Genomic DNA, 18,411 nt, shown 5'->3' on the forward strand with positions numbered 1-18,411 from the left:
ACTGGCTTTGTCCCCAGTACTCTCCTGTATGTAGTCCCGCTGGGTTTGGTACACAATCAAGACTTCCTCAGTGGCCACAGCCCATCAATCGTCCCCTGCCATAGCTTAGAAGATTTCATTTCTAAGACTTCCACTTCCAAAATCCCAGAACTAGCCTGGGTCATCAGTGTTTGAAAACTCTGGTTTCTGTCCAGGCAAAAGAGGGCCAGAGAATGCCTTGTGCTACAGTGGTTTATGGCTTAGCCATTCCTGACCAGAGATATCTTCCCATGGTAGAGGCTGCAGAAGTTCCAGTACACCCTCTTTATTGCAAAAAGATAAGACCTTCAGCTTAAGTGCGTTCAGAGGTGTAAGGATGTTGGGGCTGGTGTGTCTGCCTTTCTAAATAAACACATGCAAACAAAAAGGTGTTGTGGTCTTTTTTGTTTGTTTGTTGTTGTTTTTTTGCACCAGGATTTAGGAAAAGATCCAGAATGTGTTTTAGTAGCAGCTCTCTATTCATTATCTTTTTATGTATCCAGACTTGGCTTTGGTATTATCAGCACTGGATGTGTTAATGCAAGCTGCCTCCTTAAATCTCACGCCAATCAGTTCTCATGCAATCTTTAAGACAAGAAAATTTTTTAAAGCACTCATAACATGCTGTGCATCTCAAGCAACTGTGGTTGATTTTTTTTGGGGGGGGGGGACACATTTGTTGGTTTGGGGTGCAATACTATTTCTGTGGTTGGACTACATCATAAATTATTTGCAATCTCTAGGCACTTAGCAGTTTATGGGATGGGAGGAATCTATCTTCTACATGCTATCTGAAAAGTGAACATTTTGGTCTTGCGGTCTGTTTATGTCCTCCCCAATCTTGATTCCCAGTCTAGAGCGGTAGTGAATGATGTTTCATCTCAAGAATTAGAAACGCTGTTTAAAAAGAAGGAGAAGAACATGCTGTGCTAAACTAATGACCTCATTTGTATAATCAAGAAAACTTGCCTCCGTGAATGAAATGAAATAATACATTGAGAAGTGGAAGATAAAAACATGGGAACCTCTGAGAGCAGAAAGGGTATCAGAAACTGATTCAGATGAATGAATCAGCTACCCCGGGTAGAAATAAGTCTCTCTTACTGATTTCATGCAAGATTAGGGCTTTCAGAACTCTAACCTGAATTTTAGTCAATCAGCAAAATCTGCATATATGCGCAGATGAGAATGCTAAAGGAAACAGCATACCTAGTTTTTAGATAATTAATGCACAATTCATCGTACATTTCATGTTATATTTACATTGCTTCTAAAATGATCAGGGAGGAAAACAACCAATTCAAATTAGTCCGAATGTGTAAGCAATTTATCAGATTGATCAGCCAGCCAAACCCTGAAACTTCCTGTGTCCCTATATCTGTTTACAGATTCTTTAGTTTTAAAGCAGGGAGCCTTTGAAAATGACATGTTTCTATAGACTCTCACTCCACATCACGGTGAGCTAAGAAGCTGCTGTATACTACAGAGGATGATGGATAGTGTTCCCAGTCACATCATCCCCTAGTCATGGCAGAATGGTGTTGGTTCCTAGTCCAGCTAAATCCAGAGTTTAGAAAAGATACTCTTTTGGACTACAGTTCCAAGAATCACCCAAATAGCATTTACAGCAGTGATACTGTGAAGAATTCTGGGCATTGTAGTCTGCGTTCAATGCACCGAAATGAAAAACTACTGCTTCAAAAGTTTGCTCAAAAGGTTCTCAGTGCCTTCTGGCCTTCACAGGTCTAGATCATACTTGTCTTTATTGCTCTCTACAATGTCATTTCCTATTCTATATCTATAGTCAGAATAATCTGCCTCCAGTCAAATGTCTCCTGTAAACAGGCAGTAGGAGCCCCTACGAAATGTGGGTATACAGGTGAAGGACTCACTGTGAATTGAAATGTTTTGAACACCCATTAGGCAAACATGAAATTTCTTAGAAGGGTGGTGTACCTGCTTGTTTTCCGATGCAGTCAATGTCTACAGCATGGTTTTCCTGGAAGGTTTTATGGGATAAACGGGTCAAGAAACTAAGCAAGAACTTAATTTTCTCTCTGTCCCTCTTTCTCAAAAAAAGGGAAGAGCCCAACAAAAATCAAGAACAGAAGAACTGCCAACTCCACCCAGATACGACTTTGTCCAGTGCCACCTAGTGACCAAATTATATAATAACAATATCCGCGTGTCAGTTTTGGCACTGGCTCAAAAACAACTTTTTGGCAGTCTGATTTTAACAGTACCTTTCTAGCCATTGCAGGTTTAAGAAGTGAATTCAGAAGACAGAAGGGCTATGTCTGCTGATAGTTGTAGAATCAAAGATTTGGGGAGGCGCCTAGTGGGGCCATGGCTAAACTGCTGTACTGCAGCCAAAACTGCTCACAACCCAGTTTCAGTCCCAGGTAGCCAGCTCAAGGTTCACTCAGCCTTCTCTCCTTCCAAGGTCAGTAAATTGAGTACCTTGCTTATGCGGCGGGGGACAGAGTGGCAATGTGTAGCCTGCATAATTAAATTGTAAACCACCCAGACAGTGCTTTAAGCACTATGGGGAAGTATATAAGTAGGATGCTTCGCTTTTTTGGTTTTTTGGGGGGGAGGGGGAGTCCATCAAGTTTGGACCAGAGGTTTTAACACCCAGTTTCTTCCATGCTGCCCTACCTTGTAGTCCCTAAACCCCATCTTTCCCTTTGATCTCTTGGCCTTTCTCTAACATTCTATTCAGAATCATTTGTGCAAACCTCATCTCAACTCTTGCAATCAGGTTAAGTGAGACACAGTCTCTCCAGTGAAAATTCAAATTCAAGGCGGAGCTGGTATGTTTCCCAGTATATCCCAATCTAAAGCAAACTTTCCATTCTTCCTAACAATAAGGCCATTGCACCATCTACCAGATCTGGCTCTATGATCTTCATGACCAAGAGGAAACAAGGCCTTGTTCTTAGCAAAGCCCGTCATGATAACAGTTGGCCCTAGCTCTGAGCAGGATACAGCTTTCTACTGTCCAGTGGCTGGTTGTGATTTCAAGAAATTTCTAGTGGTCCATGGAGGGGCCGGTGGGGTGGGAGAGTGCAAAAGAGAAACACAGTCATTGTGACAGTACAGAGAGCATTGCTAAGTCCAACGACTATGAACTCAGTCTTTTACACGTCAAATGCCAGTGTGACAACTTCTCTGCTTTGGGCCTTAGAGACAGAACAGCCACCCCAAAGAGCATGGGATCCACCATGGCTTCAGTTAAGATTCCAGAAGCGTGTGCCACCGGCAGACTTGCTGCCCCTTGGATTCCTTCATCTCTTGCCAATGACTGAGCTCCTCTTCTCCGCTACTGTTCTGGCCCATGGAAAGCCAGCCAATCATCTCCTTGCGCTTGATGCTGCGCCGGTTGTAGATGGAGATCATCAGCGTGACATCCGACAGCTGGAACAAGGCCACCTGGAAGACGAAGGTCTCTTTGTAGACGGGATTTGGCTGGCCCCGCCGGACGGACGTCTTGCAGCGTGACATCTCCTGGCCGACCGAGTTGAGAAGGCAGAGCTTTCCGTAAGTATCTGAAAATTTATGTAGGACACAAACCATTATTTTGAGTAAGAAACACGGTGCAAACGAGAGAAAGCTCACCACTGGGGTCAACTTCTTATCCCTCTCCACAGGGCTGTTTTGAGATCAAACTGGCCCCGAGGATCAGCGGTGATTCTCTTTAGGGTGATTGGAAGAATGGCATGACACAAATTGAGAGAGGAAAAAAAATATGAATACAATTAGTATTAATGTAACATAAATACATAATGATATCCCTACACATTGACTACCGTGCACTTGATATATATGGCATGAGGATCAACCTTCAGGCTTGGCCATAAAAACTGGCAGCTTTTTCCCCTCCTGGATGAGCTATTTTATGTGTTTTGCTTTGCCTGAGGAGTGCAAGATGCAAAACTTAATTTCAGGCATGAAAGCACGGGTAAGCTTAGAAGCCAAGAGAGCCTTGTCCTCCTAAAATAATTCATTGTTCTCTCATTAGTCACGCAACCAGGTTCTGAGTTTTGGCATTCTTGGGCAACTTTACGACACCTGCTGCCTTCTAAATTTTTTCAGCCCTGCAACTCCCGGGAAGCTGTAGTTCAACACCTCTGAATGGCCTCAAGTTCGGGGAAGGCTGTAGTCATGAGCAGGAATCAGATCGCTTTACACATGCGGTAAGAAGCACATGAATGCACCTCTGTGTTCAAACATGCTGAAAAGATGAATGGAGCCATAGAGATCTGAGCATTCACTCCTTGGTGTGTGTGTGTGTGTGTGTGTGTGTGTGTGTGTGTGTGTGTGTGTGTGTGTGTGTGTGTGTGTGTGTGTGTGGTGTGTGTGTGAGAGAGAGAGAGAGAGAGAGAGAGAGAGAGAGAGAGAGTGTGAGAGAAAGAGAGAGAGAGAGAGAGAGAGAGAGAGAGAGAGAGAGAGATCATTTATTGTAGGTTTTCCAACCCTAGGCTTTTCCACCCGTCCCACTATTTGAAGAAGCCATAATGACTGGAAGTCATAGCTGGCTTGATGTAGCACCGTCATCCAGCACCCTCCAAGGCTGATTCTGTTGATTCACCAAGGGTGTGATACGGCTAAGTAGAAAAAGCAAACAGACAATAAAGTAAATGCAGGGAAAGGAGCAGCCATTGGTAAGCAACGTATTGAGGAAATGGAATTTGCTCTGAAGGAGAGGAGCTGTTCAATCCAGTTCATTATCAGCACTCCACCAGGGCACCCACCCTTGTTTATTGGGCTCCACCTCCTGCACCGGGAAAACCTTGCTAAAAGAAAATGTACTGCCTGCTACAACATATTTCTGCTCCTCTAAAAAATGCTCTCTTTCCTTGCTTCGGATAGATGGACCACCTTGCCCTTCCTGTTCAAAGCAGTGGGCCAGACTTTGGCAAAACCACATGCTAAAACTGCAGGTAACTTTCCAAAGAGAGGTTAAGAAACCATCCAGTCTCACCAGCTTCCTGGGGCAAACTCACCACCTTTGCAAGGGCTAACAGTGGCCAACTAGTCAACCTTGATCAGATGATGACCTCTCCATGGCAACAGATCTACTTTTAGCTCCTCTACCTACCAGTTATTGTTCCCTTAGAAGGGAACGGGAAATCACTTCTGAGTAGTCTATACCTAGAAAAAGAGTTGCCGTAAGTTGGAACCAACTTGATGGCCTGTAATTATTAAAGATGTACAGAAAGCCAGGCCCTAGGTACACCCTGCTATTAGAAAGAGAATGACAGTGAACTATTTATAGACAGACCAGATGTCAAGCTGATACAGTTCAAACTAAATCATTTGCCTTTGTATTTTCACAGTCAATAGTTCCAACTTCACAAGGCCATTACAGGAATGAAGAAATATTTGATTAACTAGAACAGATCAGTTTTTCTGTGAACGTGGAAGTCTGGCACGCAGGATCTGCTTTACATCTAGCCTTAAGAGTATCCTTCTTATGTTATAAATGTTCTGATAATTCATTTTTCACATCACCAGCTCAACAGGTTAACCACACACTTTGTTTATTTAAGAGGCCGTTCCTTCTTCTCTTAACCTAAATCCACACTGGCACTCCATCTTTTGTGCTTACTTCCGTATTATTGCCACTGGATTTAATTAATGAGGCTAATGTACTCCTAATATAATCACGACAGTGCAAGGCTGCAATTATCATGCAACATTAATTCTGCTCCTTCTGAAGACCCGAGAGGCCGAGCCTAGGCCTTTGTCCTCCCCTCGTTTTGGCAACGATTCCTTTTCTTCTTAATAGGTGTGCTTGTTGCATGTTGGTGTGATGCAGCCCCAGTACTGGGAAAGAAGATTTGTCTTTATAACTTAGCTTTCCTGAAAAGGAAGCAAAAAATCCCTATTCTGGTCATATCTTAGCATTAGTTCTAGATCGATAGCTTGGTCAAGTCCCCTTCCTCTCTCTTCCTTCAATCCTACCTCACAGGGTTGTTGTGAGCAAACAAACAGTAAGAGAGAACTACTAAGATCCAGATCTGGAGCTGACGTTTTTCGGTTCAGGATCCTTGCCATCAATACCCAATGCAGAAGGCCCCCCCAGGGCGGGGGGGGGGGGAGACACAGAATATATTCTGCATTGTTAGAAAAATGAAAAGCACACCTTCTAGCATCCAGGGGTAATCCTGCTAATTACAAGAATTTTTAGTATATTTTACATAAGTAGTAATCAGGTCTGTTTCTTTCCTTCTTTGCAGAATACTGCAGCTACACCTGCAGTCCCAACTAGTTCAGAACTGACAATCGTTTTACTTCCTATGTATAAGCATTTCGTTTGGCGCACTGCTGTCTGCAGTCAAACAATTGTTGTTATAAAAAAGAAACAATATGGGACACATGCGTAACCTGTTAGCATCACAGGCCAAAGTGTGAAACAGCACAGGTAGTAGTCTTCCAAAAAAAACCTGTGTAAAGTAACATTTCCCCACTTATTTGTTAAATGTGTACCAGGCCATATAAGATGCCAAAAGCCGCTAGATGCCAACAGCAGCCCACAGCATTCCCAGTTCATGCCCCACACCTACGCTAGGTGTCTACGCGAAGTACTCAACGGAAGAAACATAGTATTTCTATATACCAGGTGGCCTGTTAATAGCAAGGTTCCGGAAGTGGCTGCCCTTGATCAGTTCTACTGATAGCCGTCCCGTTGTAGCGTTGTGCGATAGTCCTACCAGCAACTCTGGAACCCCTCCGTGTGACAGGGACTGGTTTGAAGAAACACTGTCGCTGTGGGAGATGGCTGACAGGCTGATCTGGGAGCCTCCGCTCTGATAGTGGAGGATATTAAGAAGAAGAAAAGAGAGAGAGAGAGAGAGAGAAAAGCAAGAGAATGGAATCAGAAGAGGTTTCATATTCGTACAAAACACTGTAAGCTAAACACAAAATCCTAGAAGTGCATTCAATTTCCAATAACCTCAGTGTCCTGCAGTATTTCAAAGAGCATCTTTCGGCATCTTCAAAACTAAAAAGTTGCTTTTGGTGATTGGTATAAGTTTTCATGGAAGGAGGCTGCAATCCATGAAAGCTCACGACGTATTAAATTTGCCTGTCTTTAAGGTGTCCCAAGTTCTTGCTGTTGTTGTTGTTTTGGTTGCAACGGACTAATAAAGCTACTCTCTCGCCCTATCTCTGGAAAGTAAAGATTTAGAACAATGGATGGTGGCATGTAGTTCCACAGGACAGATCTTGCTTTGTGAGATAGCTAGGAAGCTACTTCTCCATTGAGTCTTGGGGTGGATGCTTCTGTCAGAAAATAGGTCTTAGCCAGCCAAAGATCATTCCCATTGCTTTCCTTCTCACTGGAGATACCAAATTGAAGGAGATGAACAATGAAAACTAAACTGAGGAGCAGAAACAATGTCATCAAAGTGAGAAGGAAAACAAAGAGAGATAATGAATTTTGTAAGCCTGCTAAAAAATTTGGACATGTGACAAAATGAAGTTAGGATGCATAAATAACAAAATATAACTGGAGATAATTCATTTTGCTGGAACTTTTTGCCCTATCCACAGGAAACCACTCCATAACAGCTTTGGAGGCCTGGCTCCACTTCAGAGAGACTTACATACAAATTGCTTCTTGGCTCCAGGACCAGCGTCACCTTCATTTCCCCCTCCTGGTTGAGGCTGTTGAGATAAAAGAACCGCTCGCCCATCATTCTCTCCTTGATCATTTTGCGCACTGAATAGAGGCGGAATCGGAGGGCGTTGTTCCTCAGCTCTTCCGGTGCCAACTTGCTGAAGCTCATTTTGTCCTTGAACACTGGATTGGGACCTCGTTGGACACTCGACTTTCCCCTTTGCTTCTTGCTGGGCATCAGGACCACACGGACCTGCCAGCTACTCACTCCGCTCCGATCCTTATCAGGAATCTCCTTTGCTTCCAAGATGGTCACCTGCAGCTTTTGATTCGAAGGCCTATAATCAAGGATGACATCCAGGTCTCCACATTTGGAAATGGGCTCCCGGGTGCTGGGATGAGCTGGGAGGGCACTCGCTCCTTCATGTTCCTTGAAGAGAAAATGCAAAATGTGAGTCCATAGGAAGGGGAAGGGGGACAGCCACTGGTTCAGTTTGTTTTTCAAGAAAGAAAGAAATTAGTGAACGTTTGTTATTGCAGAATGCTGCCATGTTGATAGATGGGGGGTGGGTGGAATGGGGAGGTAAAGAAAAGACAAAAGGATTAAAATGAAGTCTAGCACATATCTTGGAGTTGGGAGGATGATTGTGCTGTTTTTTCTCTCTCTATAAAGCTGGAAGAACAAAGCAAGAAGGATGTGATCTGGGAAGCCAGGAATGCAAATATTATGCCCTCTCTTACCCACTCTCTCGTTTTTTTAGATAGAAAACAGGGGGTATGGCATCCGTCTTTTCTCCCTGTTGCAAAATTTCTGTGGGCAAGAACGCTCATGGAAAATCACACTGGATATCTCAGAATTTTGATGGTCATTTTTTTAAAATAAAAGAAACGCCGAGCATGGGACTGTTGTAATTCTTCAGCAGAATTCAGCATCTTTCTTCAATAGAACCTGCACCTGGAAAGGGCAGGAAAAACACCAAGCTGTGCAGGATGGTTATAGAATTGTTTCCTGTGTAGGATTCACCACAAAGTACCTTAAGCTGTGCAGAATCTGGTACTCCTGCACAGAGCCACCAGTGAAAAACTAATTCTAAACAAGAGAGAGAGAAAATTTTCCATGTGTGTGGCTGGATGTGTGGGTATGGAGGGGAATGTCTCAAGAGGGATTATTGGCATGGTGGGACTTGGGAAAGAATGGGAAATTTTGTGAATGCTCACAACATTCCTATGAGAAGCCAAGAAGGTCCAGAATGCAATGGCTGGACAGGGCACAGGAGATTATACAGAGGTCTAAAAAGTGGTGAGACCAGATAAAGGAGGCAGCTGCTTAGGGAGTGAAAGTAATTATTTGGCAATGGTGGAAGCTGGAAAAAAAGGAAAGCATTGGGGAGAAAAGGGCTGTGTTTCTTCTTTCTTGCAATGTATTGGTTTTTATTTAAAAGCTGGCTAGTGCATTGGATATCTGACCTTAGAGCTAGAGGAAGAAGAGAGGAGGAGGGAAGAAGGGAAATGATTACTGTTCCAACAAGGATAGCTGTTGTTTATCGCAAATAAAGACAAGAGGTGGAATTAAACAATAAAAGAGTCTCAACAGAGAAAGATACTGTATTTGTTTAAGGCACATCTTCACGTTGGGGAACAGAAATGAAAATACATGCAGAAAACTCTTCATTAACCCACAATGGAAGCGAACACAGTATCTACACTTGATGGTCTTGACAGATGTGTGTGTGTGTATGGATGGATCGATGGATTTCATTTGTACATTGCCCCATTAGTGTGAAAGCACTATGCTGGGCAGTTTAACAACAGGTTTAAACCAATATCAAGATTAAACAAACATTTTTAAAACTCACAATATAAAAACCAGATGGCACCTAAACAGTTTACAAAAGTGGCAAGACACGAAATGAAACCAAATATCAACCCACTTCGGTATCAAAGGCCTCCCTAAAAAGAAAAGTCTTGAGTTTTCTTCTGAATAACAAAAGGGAGACAGTCAGGTGTAGCTCCTCTGTGAGCTGATTCCCTAAGGTTGGGGCCACCATGGAGAAGGCTCTGCCTCTGGTGGAAGACTTTCGGGCCTCCCTTATATTTAAGAGTCAAAACCTTGAACCTGAACCAGGAGGCAATGGGTAACCAGTGTAGGTGGGCCAGAACTAGAGAGATAACGCTCAAATTTGATCATACCAGTCACCAGTCTGGCTGCTCCATTCTGGAACCCATGTAGTATCCGGGTCAGGTTCAAGGGGAGCCCCATGTAGAGAGCATTGCAACAGTCAATCCAAGATATGGCCAACGCTTGCACCAGTGTCCCAAGGGAACCCTCATCAAGGTAGGGGGTGGAGTTGGGCATTAAGCCGCAGCTGATCTGGACACGGCTGCACTCTGGGAATCCCAAGAAAGGTTATGTACTCGCTCCCTAAATGGGAGGGCAAACCATCCAGTCCAGGGATTAACCCGCCCAGCCTGCCTGAGGGGCACCCACAGGAACAAAATCTCAGTCTTGTCCGGGTTCAAATTTGAGCTTGTTAGCCCTGGTGCATTCCAATACCAAAGCTGGGAAGCGTTTGAGCATCTGGATGGCATCCACTGCTGAGGTGGAAAAAAAGAGAGATAGTGTTGTGCATCATCAGCACACTGATGACACCTGACTCCAAAGGTAAGCAAGGTTTGGGTACCTCCCTTTAAATGACACTCTTAGAGGCAATAATATTCGTGAATCTGTTCTGAATCTTTGGCTGTGTTCTGAAGGTTGTTCTTCTTAACGTTTCGCCAGTCCCTGTGGCCGGCATCTTCAAAGCATGGACACAGTTCCTACTCCTGCCCTCTGAAGATGCCAGCCACAGAGACTGGCGAAACGTTAGGAAGAACAACCTTCAGAACACAGCCAAAGAGCCCGAAAAACCCACAAAAAACATTAGATCCCGGCCGTGAAAGCCTTCGCAAATACACTGTTCAGAATCCTTCTTTCTGTTAACTTCTGTGGATGCTACCAAGTCTACTGACTTTTCCTACACTTCTACGGCAATGAAAGTACCCCATGTTATGAAATCACAGCATGGGTAGATGGACGAACGTCCAGGCGGCTGTGTCATCACCAGCATCCTTCTTACATCCCCAGCTTAATGACAGGTTTAAATGTGTGACATCAAATTAGAAGAAACATTTTCCAACAGACCCTTCTGCCCTTTTTTTGCAAAAGGTTTATTTCACGAAGCAAAAGCCAAGAGAAAGAGACAGAGACAGAGAGAGGGGGAAAGAGAGAGAATGAGGTGCTTTCAGCTTCCAGGATTTGTTTTTTTCTGTTCAATGCTGCTTTTTAATCTCGGGCTAGAAAGGGTTGCTATAGAGACCGCTCTTTTCTATTTAAACATGAGCACACAATTAAAAATAAAATAAAATTTAAAACACCCAGGAGGATACCGAAGGGAAGGCCACAGAACTGCACAGTACAAGGGCTTGATGGCTTACTAGCACTTTTTAAACTTTCTTTTACAATTTCTAAAAAAACATTTGTTCTTTCCTTGTAGTTAATCGCTATTCTGTCACTTGTCAGTTGCCGTGACAATCATATATATAAAGACACGCTAGAAGTGTCCACCATAAGTAATAAATCATGAGCAAACTCCTCATTTATATAAGGAGCTAAATAGGATCACGACAACAGGAACAGTTGTTTTGTCAAGCCAATGGATCTTCATGGCCACTGAAGACCAAATCACTCTCAAATAACTTCTCCCTTGAATTGCATGGATTTGAGCATCATGGTTTTAGTTATACATGTTTTCCCTCAACCAACGAACCAACCAGCCAGCCAATAAATATTCAATAATATTCAAAAATATTCAATCAATATTGTGCTGCTATTTGTCTCCAAGAAGTGGCTTGAAAAGGGTATGTCTTTGGCTTATCTAGGGCCCTGTTGTTGGCAATGTGGTGGACCCGGGTCTGATGATGGCACCCCAGTTGGCCTGCTCTCATGACATGGCAGATCCACATGACAGCAGGGGAGGGTCAGGTTGGGGGAAGAGGTCTCTCTCTGTGTGTGTGTGTGTGTGTGTGTGTGTTTGTGTGTGTGTTGTGAACTGCTTATTCTTATGCCCCCCTTCATTTGGGGGGCGCATAAGAGTTATACTTGGATTTTGAACTACATAGAGGCTTGGTGCCCCTAAGCCCAGCACTGTTGGAGAAATGTACTCAGCATTACAACAGGAACACTTTGCAACAATGTGCTTTTCTGAGGAATCCTTTTCTCTAAATCGGGGCCGTCAGCCACAGGGGCCGGTCCATGGGCTTGCCGGAACTGGGCCACAGATACGGATCTCTGCTCCCCTGCACGCTCACGCGGTGACCGTCTCACAGCAGGCATCATGCTTGCATGCATGCACGCAAGCATGACATGCCCCCCACGAGCATGACACACCCCCACGAGCATGACACCCCCCCAATGCATGAAGCTTGATCCCCCCAGCCGGTCCGTGGCCCCAAAACGGTTGGGGACCACTGCTCTAAATGACTGTGCCTTGGAGCAATTTGTCATGGAACCCACCAGTGGACAGGTGACTCTGGATTTAATATTGTGTGGTACTCAGGGCCTAGATTACTGCAATGCGCTTTATGTGGGGCTGGCTTTGAAGACGGTCCGGCGACTACAACTGGTCCAGAATCGAGCGGCGCAGCTGGTGAGTGGTGTGGCTGCCAGGGAACATATCAAGCCGATTCTGTATAAGTTACATTGGCTACCAGTTGCTGCCCGGGCCCAATTCAAAGTGCTTGTTTTGACATATAAAGCCCTAAATGGCTTGGGCCCTGGATACCTGAAGGACCACCTCCTTCCATATGAGCCTACCCGGCAGTTAAGATCTAGCCAGGGGGCCATTTTGAAAGAGCCGTCCCTCAAGGAGGTAAGAGGGACGGCTTGTAGACAAAGGGCCTTTTCGGCAGCTGCCCCCAGACTATGGAATGCCCTCCTGACTGAGATTCGTCTGGCGCTGACACTGATGACATTTCGGCGCCAGGTCAAAACTTTCCTGTTCCAGAAGGCTTTTAACTGAAATAATATTAGCTGTGGGTCCGATGGCAATTTTATATATATTTTAATTGTATTTTAATTGTTACATATCTTTTTGTATTTTAAATGCTGTAAGCCGCCCAGAGACCTTTGGGTAGTGTGGGCGGCATATAAATTAAATAAATAAATAAATAAATAATAGTTAGGGACGTGGATGTCACTGAGTCTCTAGGGAATAGTGATTGTACTGCGATCTCTTTCGCCATGCATGTTGGGGGAAGAGTATCAAGCAAATGTGACACAAAAACCCTAGATTTCTGAAGGGCAGGCATCCCTTACATGGGGAAACCGGTTAGAAAGAAGTTGAAAGGAAAGGTAAAAAGAATCTAGTCCCAGACTCTCCAGAGTGCATGGAGCCCATTTAAAACAATGGCAACGGAAGTGTATACCGCAAAGAAAGAAGGGCTCAACTAAGCCCAAGAGGGTGCTGGCACGGTTAACAAGCGTAGAGAGGCTTTAAAGGGCAAGGAGGGGTCCTTCCGTAAATGGAAATCCTTCCCAAACGAGGAAAATAAAAAGGAACACAATCTCTGGCAAAAGAAATGTAAGAATATGATACGGAAGGGAAAGAAGGCCTTTGAGGAACGTATAGCCAGCAGTATAACGAAGAATAATAAAAGCTTCTTTAAATATGTTAGAAGCAGGAAACGTGCCAGAGAAGCGGCTGGCCCTCTGGATGGTGAGGGAGGGAAAGGGGAGGTAAATGGGAACTTGGAGATTGCAGAGAAATTAAATGAGTTTTTCGCATCTGTCTTCACGACAGAAGACCTTGGGCAGGTTCCGCTGCCCGAACAGCCCCTCCTGACTAAAGAATTTAATCAGATACAGGTTGAAAGAGGATGTTTTAAACCAAATCAATAAACTGAAGATCAATAAGTCACTGGACCCACATGGCATCCATCCAAAGGGTTATTAAGGAACTGAGGGATGAAGTTGCTGATCTCTTATCTAAAATATACAACTTGTCCCTTAAAACGGCCACAGTGCCAGAGGACTGGAGGACAGCACATGTCACACCAATCTTTGAGAAAGGAAGGAGGGAAACTACAGGCTGGTTAGCCTAACATCTGTTCCAGGGACGATGGTGGAAAGCCTCATCCAAGATAAAATCTTAAAACACATAGAAGAACAAGCCTTGCTGAGGGAAAACTAGCATGGCTTCTGTAAGGGTAAATCTTGCTTCACAAACTTTTAGAATTCTTTGAAAAGGTCAAGAGGCATGTGGATGCGGGCGAACCAGTGGATATTGTCTTATCTGGATTTTGAGAAGGCGTTTGGCATGGTATGCCCCAGGGATCTGTCTTGGGACCAGTGCTTTTCAACCTGTTCATCAATGACCAGGAGACATGGATAAACAGTGAGGTGGCCGAGTTTGCAGATGACACGAAACTTTTCCGGGTGGTGAAGACCAGGAAAGATTGTGAAGAGCTCCAGAAGGATCTCTCCCAACTGGGAGAATAGGCAGCAAAATGGCAAACGCATTTCAATATAAGAACATGTAAAGTAATGCACATTGGGGCAAACAAAATTAGAACTTTAGTTATCCGTTAATGGGTTCTGAGCTGTCCATGACGGATCAGGAAAGAAATCTCGGTGTGCTGGTGGACAGGTCAATGAAAGGGTCAACCCAATGTGCAGTGTGGACTTACAAAAGTCCATCACACTGAAGAAGGCCAACTCCATGCTAGGTAAAGGTAAAGATTCCCCTTGACAATTTGTCCAGTCAAGTCCAACTCTAGGCGGCGGTGCTCATCTCCGTTTTCAACCCACAGAGCGAGCGTTTGTCCACAGACAATCCTCTGTGGTCACGTGACCAGCGTGACTAGACACAGAACGCTGTTTACCTTCCCACCGAGGTGGTACCTATTTATCTACTTGCATTTTTGCATTTTGCATGCTTTCGAACCGCTAGGTTGGCGGGAGCTGGGACAAGCGATGGGGGCTCACTCTGTCACGTGGATTCGATCTTACGACTGCAGGTCTTCTGACCTTGCAGCACAGAGGCTTCAGCGGTTTAACCCACAGCGCCATCACGTCCAATGCTAGGTATCATTAAAAAGAGGATTGAAAATAAAACAGCCAACATTCTAATGCCATTGTACAAAACAATGGTAAAGCTGCACTTGGAGTATTACATACAGTTCTGGTCGCCACTCTTCAAAAAAGGTACAGAAGAGAGCAACTCAAATGATGTCTGGGCTGGGGTAACTCCATTATGAGGAAAGGCTACAGCGTTTGGGTCTCTTTAGAGAAAAGGCACCTGAGGAGGGACATGATTGAGAGGTCTAAAATGATGCAGGGGATGGATAAAGTGGATAGATGGCAGCTCTTTTCCCTCTCATGCAATACCAGAACCAGGGGACATCCACTCGAATTGAGTGTTGGGAAAGTGAGAACAGACAAAAGAAAATATTTCTTGACCCAGAATGTTGTTAGTCTGTGGAACTCCTTGTCACAGGATGTGGTGATGGCATCTGGCCTAGATGCCTTTCAAATGGGATTGTGCAGATTCCTGGAGGAAAAGTCCATCACAGGTGACAAGCCATGATGGGGGTGTAGAATCTCCAGGCTTAGAAGGAAGGTCCCTCCAAAGGCCAGATGCAGGGGAGGAGGATCAGGAGACAGGGATCTCGTCGTCTCGTGGGCTCCCAGAGGCATCTGGTGGGGTCACTGTGAGATGCAGGGAGCTGGACTAGATGGGTCCTTGGCCTGATCCAGCAGGGCTCTTCTGATGTCCTTATGTTCTTTCCCAGCTACTGTTAGGACTGCAACTAAGTTCAGAGGGAACTAGAGGGTTGTTGTAAGGCAGATGATATCATAGTCCCTGCTACTCAGAAAGTCACAGATGTTTGACCTGGTGCACCCTGACTGCTACATGACTGCTCAAACGGGCAGCAAAAGCAGGTTATTACTTAACCCCCTGTCGGCCACTACATGTGTCTGACAGGCTGCAATTTGTGTCTGACAGGCTACATGTGTCTGTCAGACACAAATGCAGGTGAAATGTCAATTAAATTATATCTGACTTAGCCTGGAACCAAGATAGAATGAGCAGAGGTGGAGCTTGGAAAGTTTTTTTAGGTGAGGCTATACAGTAACTCCCAAAACCATGCCAGCATCGTTAGGCTGGGTGGGATATCCTAAATTGTAAACCAAAAACTTTATTCCCCCCCTCTGGAATTTAGGCCACTTCTAACTCTTCAGTGGGAACACTGCTGCTTAACTGTTAGCTTATTACAGCTCTCCTTTAATTGCTTTATTCAATTTTTCAAACTTAATTCATTATAATGATGATGATGTGCCATCAAGTCAAATCTGACTTATGGCAACCCAGTTTTTTTTCCCCCAGGGTTTTCTTGGTAGACAGTACTCAGAAGTGGTTTACTCTTCCCTTTTTCTGGGGTGCCCTGGGACTGTGCAGCTTGCCCAAAGCCACCCAGGCTGGCTCTTCTCCCAGGATTCCCAGTGGGGAATCCAACCCCCGGCCTCTGGTTCCAAAGTCCGATAAGTAAACCACTGAGCTATCCAGCAGTTCTATACTCAAGTTGATGAGACACAGGCTATAAACACAATAAAACAAACCAATGAGTTTGCTGTATCTCAGAGTCTGAGCCACCTTTACAGAGGAAATGTGTGAGATCTTTTGTACAGGTTTTCATCAGCAGGCATCAGGCTATGATCTGTATTCTTATCAAGGTTTGGCTCTTACTTGCCCAGGTTCCTAAGTGAATGGATAACGAAGCTTCTGTTCTTCTTTTTGAAAATAATCCATCATTCACTCTTTATACCCTTGTTTCCTGATCCAGTATCCTGTGACTTCCCTCTGCTCGCTCCCGGAATCCCTTCATGTCAAGATGGAAGAGCTAGCCAAGACGCCCATGCCTGTTTCAAGGTGTGGCTTGAAACATTATTCATAGAAAGAGAAAATGAGCCTTCTTTCCTGTTTCATGTTTTACAGGAAATATGTAGTCCACAGGCGTAACGCATATTTCGGCACCCAACTTCAGTGGATGCCGTCCAGTCCCTCCAGCACTGCCTGGACACCGTACTGGAATGGATGCAGTCAAATGGATTGAGGCTGAACCCGGACAAGACGGAGGTCTTGAGGGTGGGTGGCCCTCCCGTCAGTGGCATAGGTGACTCCCTTTCTTTTGGAGGGACGACCCTTGCCACAAAGAGTGAGGTCCGCAGCTTGGGGATACATCTGGACCCGGCGCTAACCATGGAAACCCAGGTGACGTCCGTGGTCTGTTCTGCTTATTTTCATCTATGGCGGATTGCCCAGCTGCGGCCATATCTTGATCGGGGGGCCCTCACTACTCTAGTCCACGCGCTCGTAATCTCGAGACTAGACCATTGTAATGCACTCTACGTGGGGCTGCCTTTGAGGCTCATGCGGAAACTCCAGATGGTCCAGAATGCAGCAGCCAGGCTTATTAGTGGGTTGAGAAAATATCAGCACATCTCCCCCACTCTGGCTGCGCTGCACTGGTTACCTATTCGTTTCCGCATTGACTTCAAAGTATTAATGATTACATATAAAGCCCTAAACGGTTTGGGACCTCAATATTTGGCAGATCGCCTCCTGCCACCCAGATCTACCCGAGTCACCCGACATAGCCAGCAGGGACGGCTGAGGGGACTGACACCAAGGGAGGCCCGGAAGGAGAAAACAAGAAACCGGGCCTTCTCGGCGGTTGCCCCTCGGCTGTGGAATACACTCCCCACTGAAATCCAGCTGGCACCCTCGCTGGGGGTTTTCAAAAGCCAATTAAAAACTTGGTTGTTTAAACAGGCCTACCCCCCAGTCAATTAAGTCATTTTCCTTTTCTCTTTCTTTCTTTCTTTCTTTCTTTCTTTCTTTCTTTCTTTCTTTCTTTCTTTCTTTTTTGTATACCACCATCTTGGAAACTTTTTGTTTAGAACTAATTAGTATAAATGCATTTTATATGTTTTTTAACTTGTTTTAACTGATGTAAGCCGCCCCGAGTAGACGTTGTCTAGAGGGGCGGGGTAAAAATCAATCAATCAATCAATCAATCAATCAATCAATCAATCAATCAATCAAACAAACAAACAAACAAACAAACAAACAAACAAACAAACAAACAAACATGGGGAATGCTCTAAGACCAAAAACCTATGATGTTTCTTCCTTGGGGGTGGGGGGTAGGCAGCTTTGATTATTGTACATATTTGAATACTGAAGGCATTCCAATAGTTTCACTGTGTAACTCTGCCGTGTAAGCATTTCGAATCTTGGCTGTAAGACTGTCCCTTCTGCATCTAGGTGTACCAGCAGTGCAAAGAATTCCAAACCAGCTTCTAGGTTTGACTGTCTTATTCCCATTGCACCTGTACTTTTCTGCCCCAGACATATTTGCCAAACACATTATTTACCAAGGCCAAGCATGCTGAGTAATTCTCTTCAGAAAGGATGTTCAGAGGTGGGGGGGGGGGGAGCATGGGGATGATGTCATAAAAGTTAGATTTAGCTGGATGTGACCTTCAGTAAATGCACTCCCAACACCAGAAATGAATTTATGTACGTCTGCTAGATGGAAAGAAAATGTAAGTAGGCAGAGAGAAGGGGGGGAAGGAAGGAAGGAAGGCTAGTGGAGGGGAGGGGGGCATGAATGTCAATCTGACAAAGCAGGCAATTACAGGAATGGCCGTGAAGTGGTATTTGCGGCTG

The 18,411-nt window shown here is 44.7% G+C and overlaps 1 protein-coding gene across 1 annotated transcript in view; it reads right to left on the bottom strand.

The window, feature by feature from the left end:
• Window positions 1-433: 433 nt before the first annotated feature.
• Window positions 434-18,411, bottom strand: part of SYT16 (synaptotagmin 16) — a 99,115-nt gene continuing 81,137 nt past the window's right edge. The window contains exons 5-7 of the mRNA XM_072986799.2: window positions 7,629-8,072; window positions 6,641-6,830; window positions 434-3,566 (exon numbers count right to left, since the gene is read on the bottom strand). Of these exons, the coding sequence (XP_072842900.2) occupies window positions 3,253-3,566; window positions 6,641-6,830; window positions 7,629-8,072 (948 nt within the window). The 3' untranslated portion in view covers window positions 434-3,252. The remainder of the gene's footprint in view (window positions 3,567-6,640; window positions 6,831-7,628; window positions 8,073-18,411) is intronic.

This window comes from Pogona vitticeps, chromosome 1, assembly GCF_051106095.1.
Source record: "Pogona vitticeps strain Pit_001003342236 chromosome 1, PviZW2.1, whole genome shotgun sequence".
Taxonomy (NCBI): domain Eukaryota; kingdom Metazoa; phylum Chordata; class Lepidosauria; order Squamata; family Agamidae; genus Pogona; species Pogona vitticeps.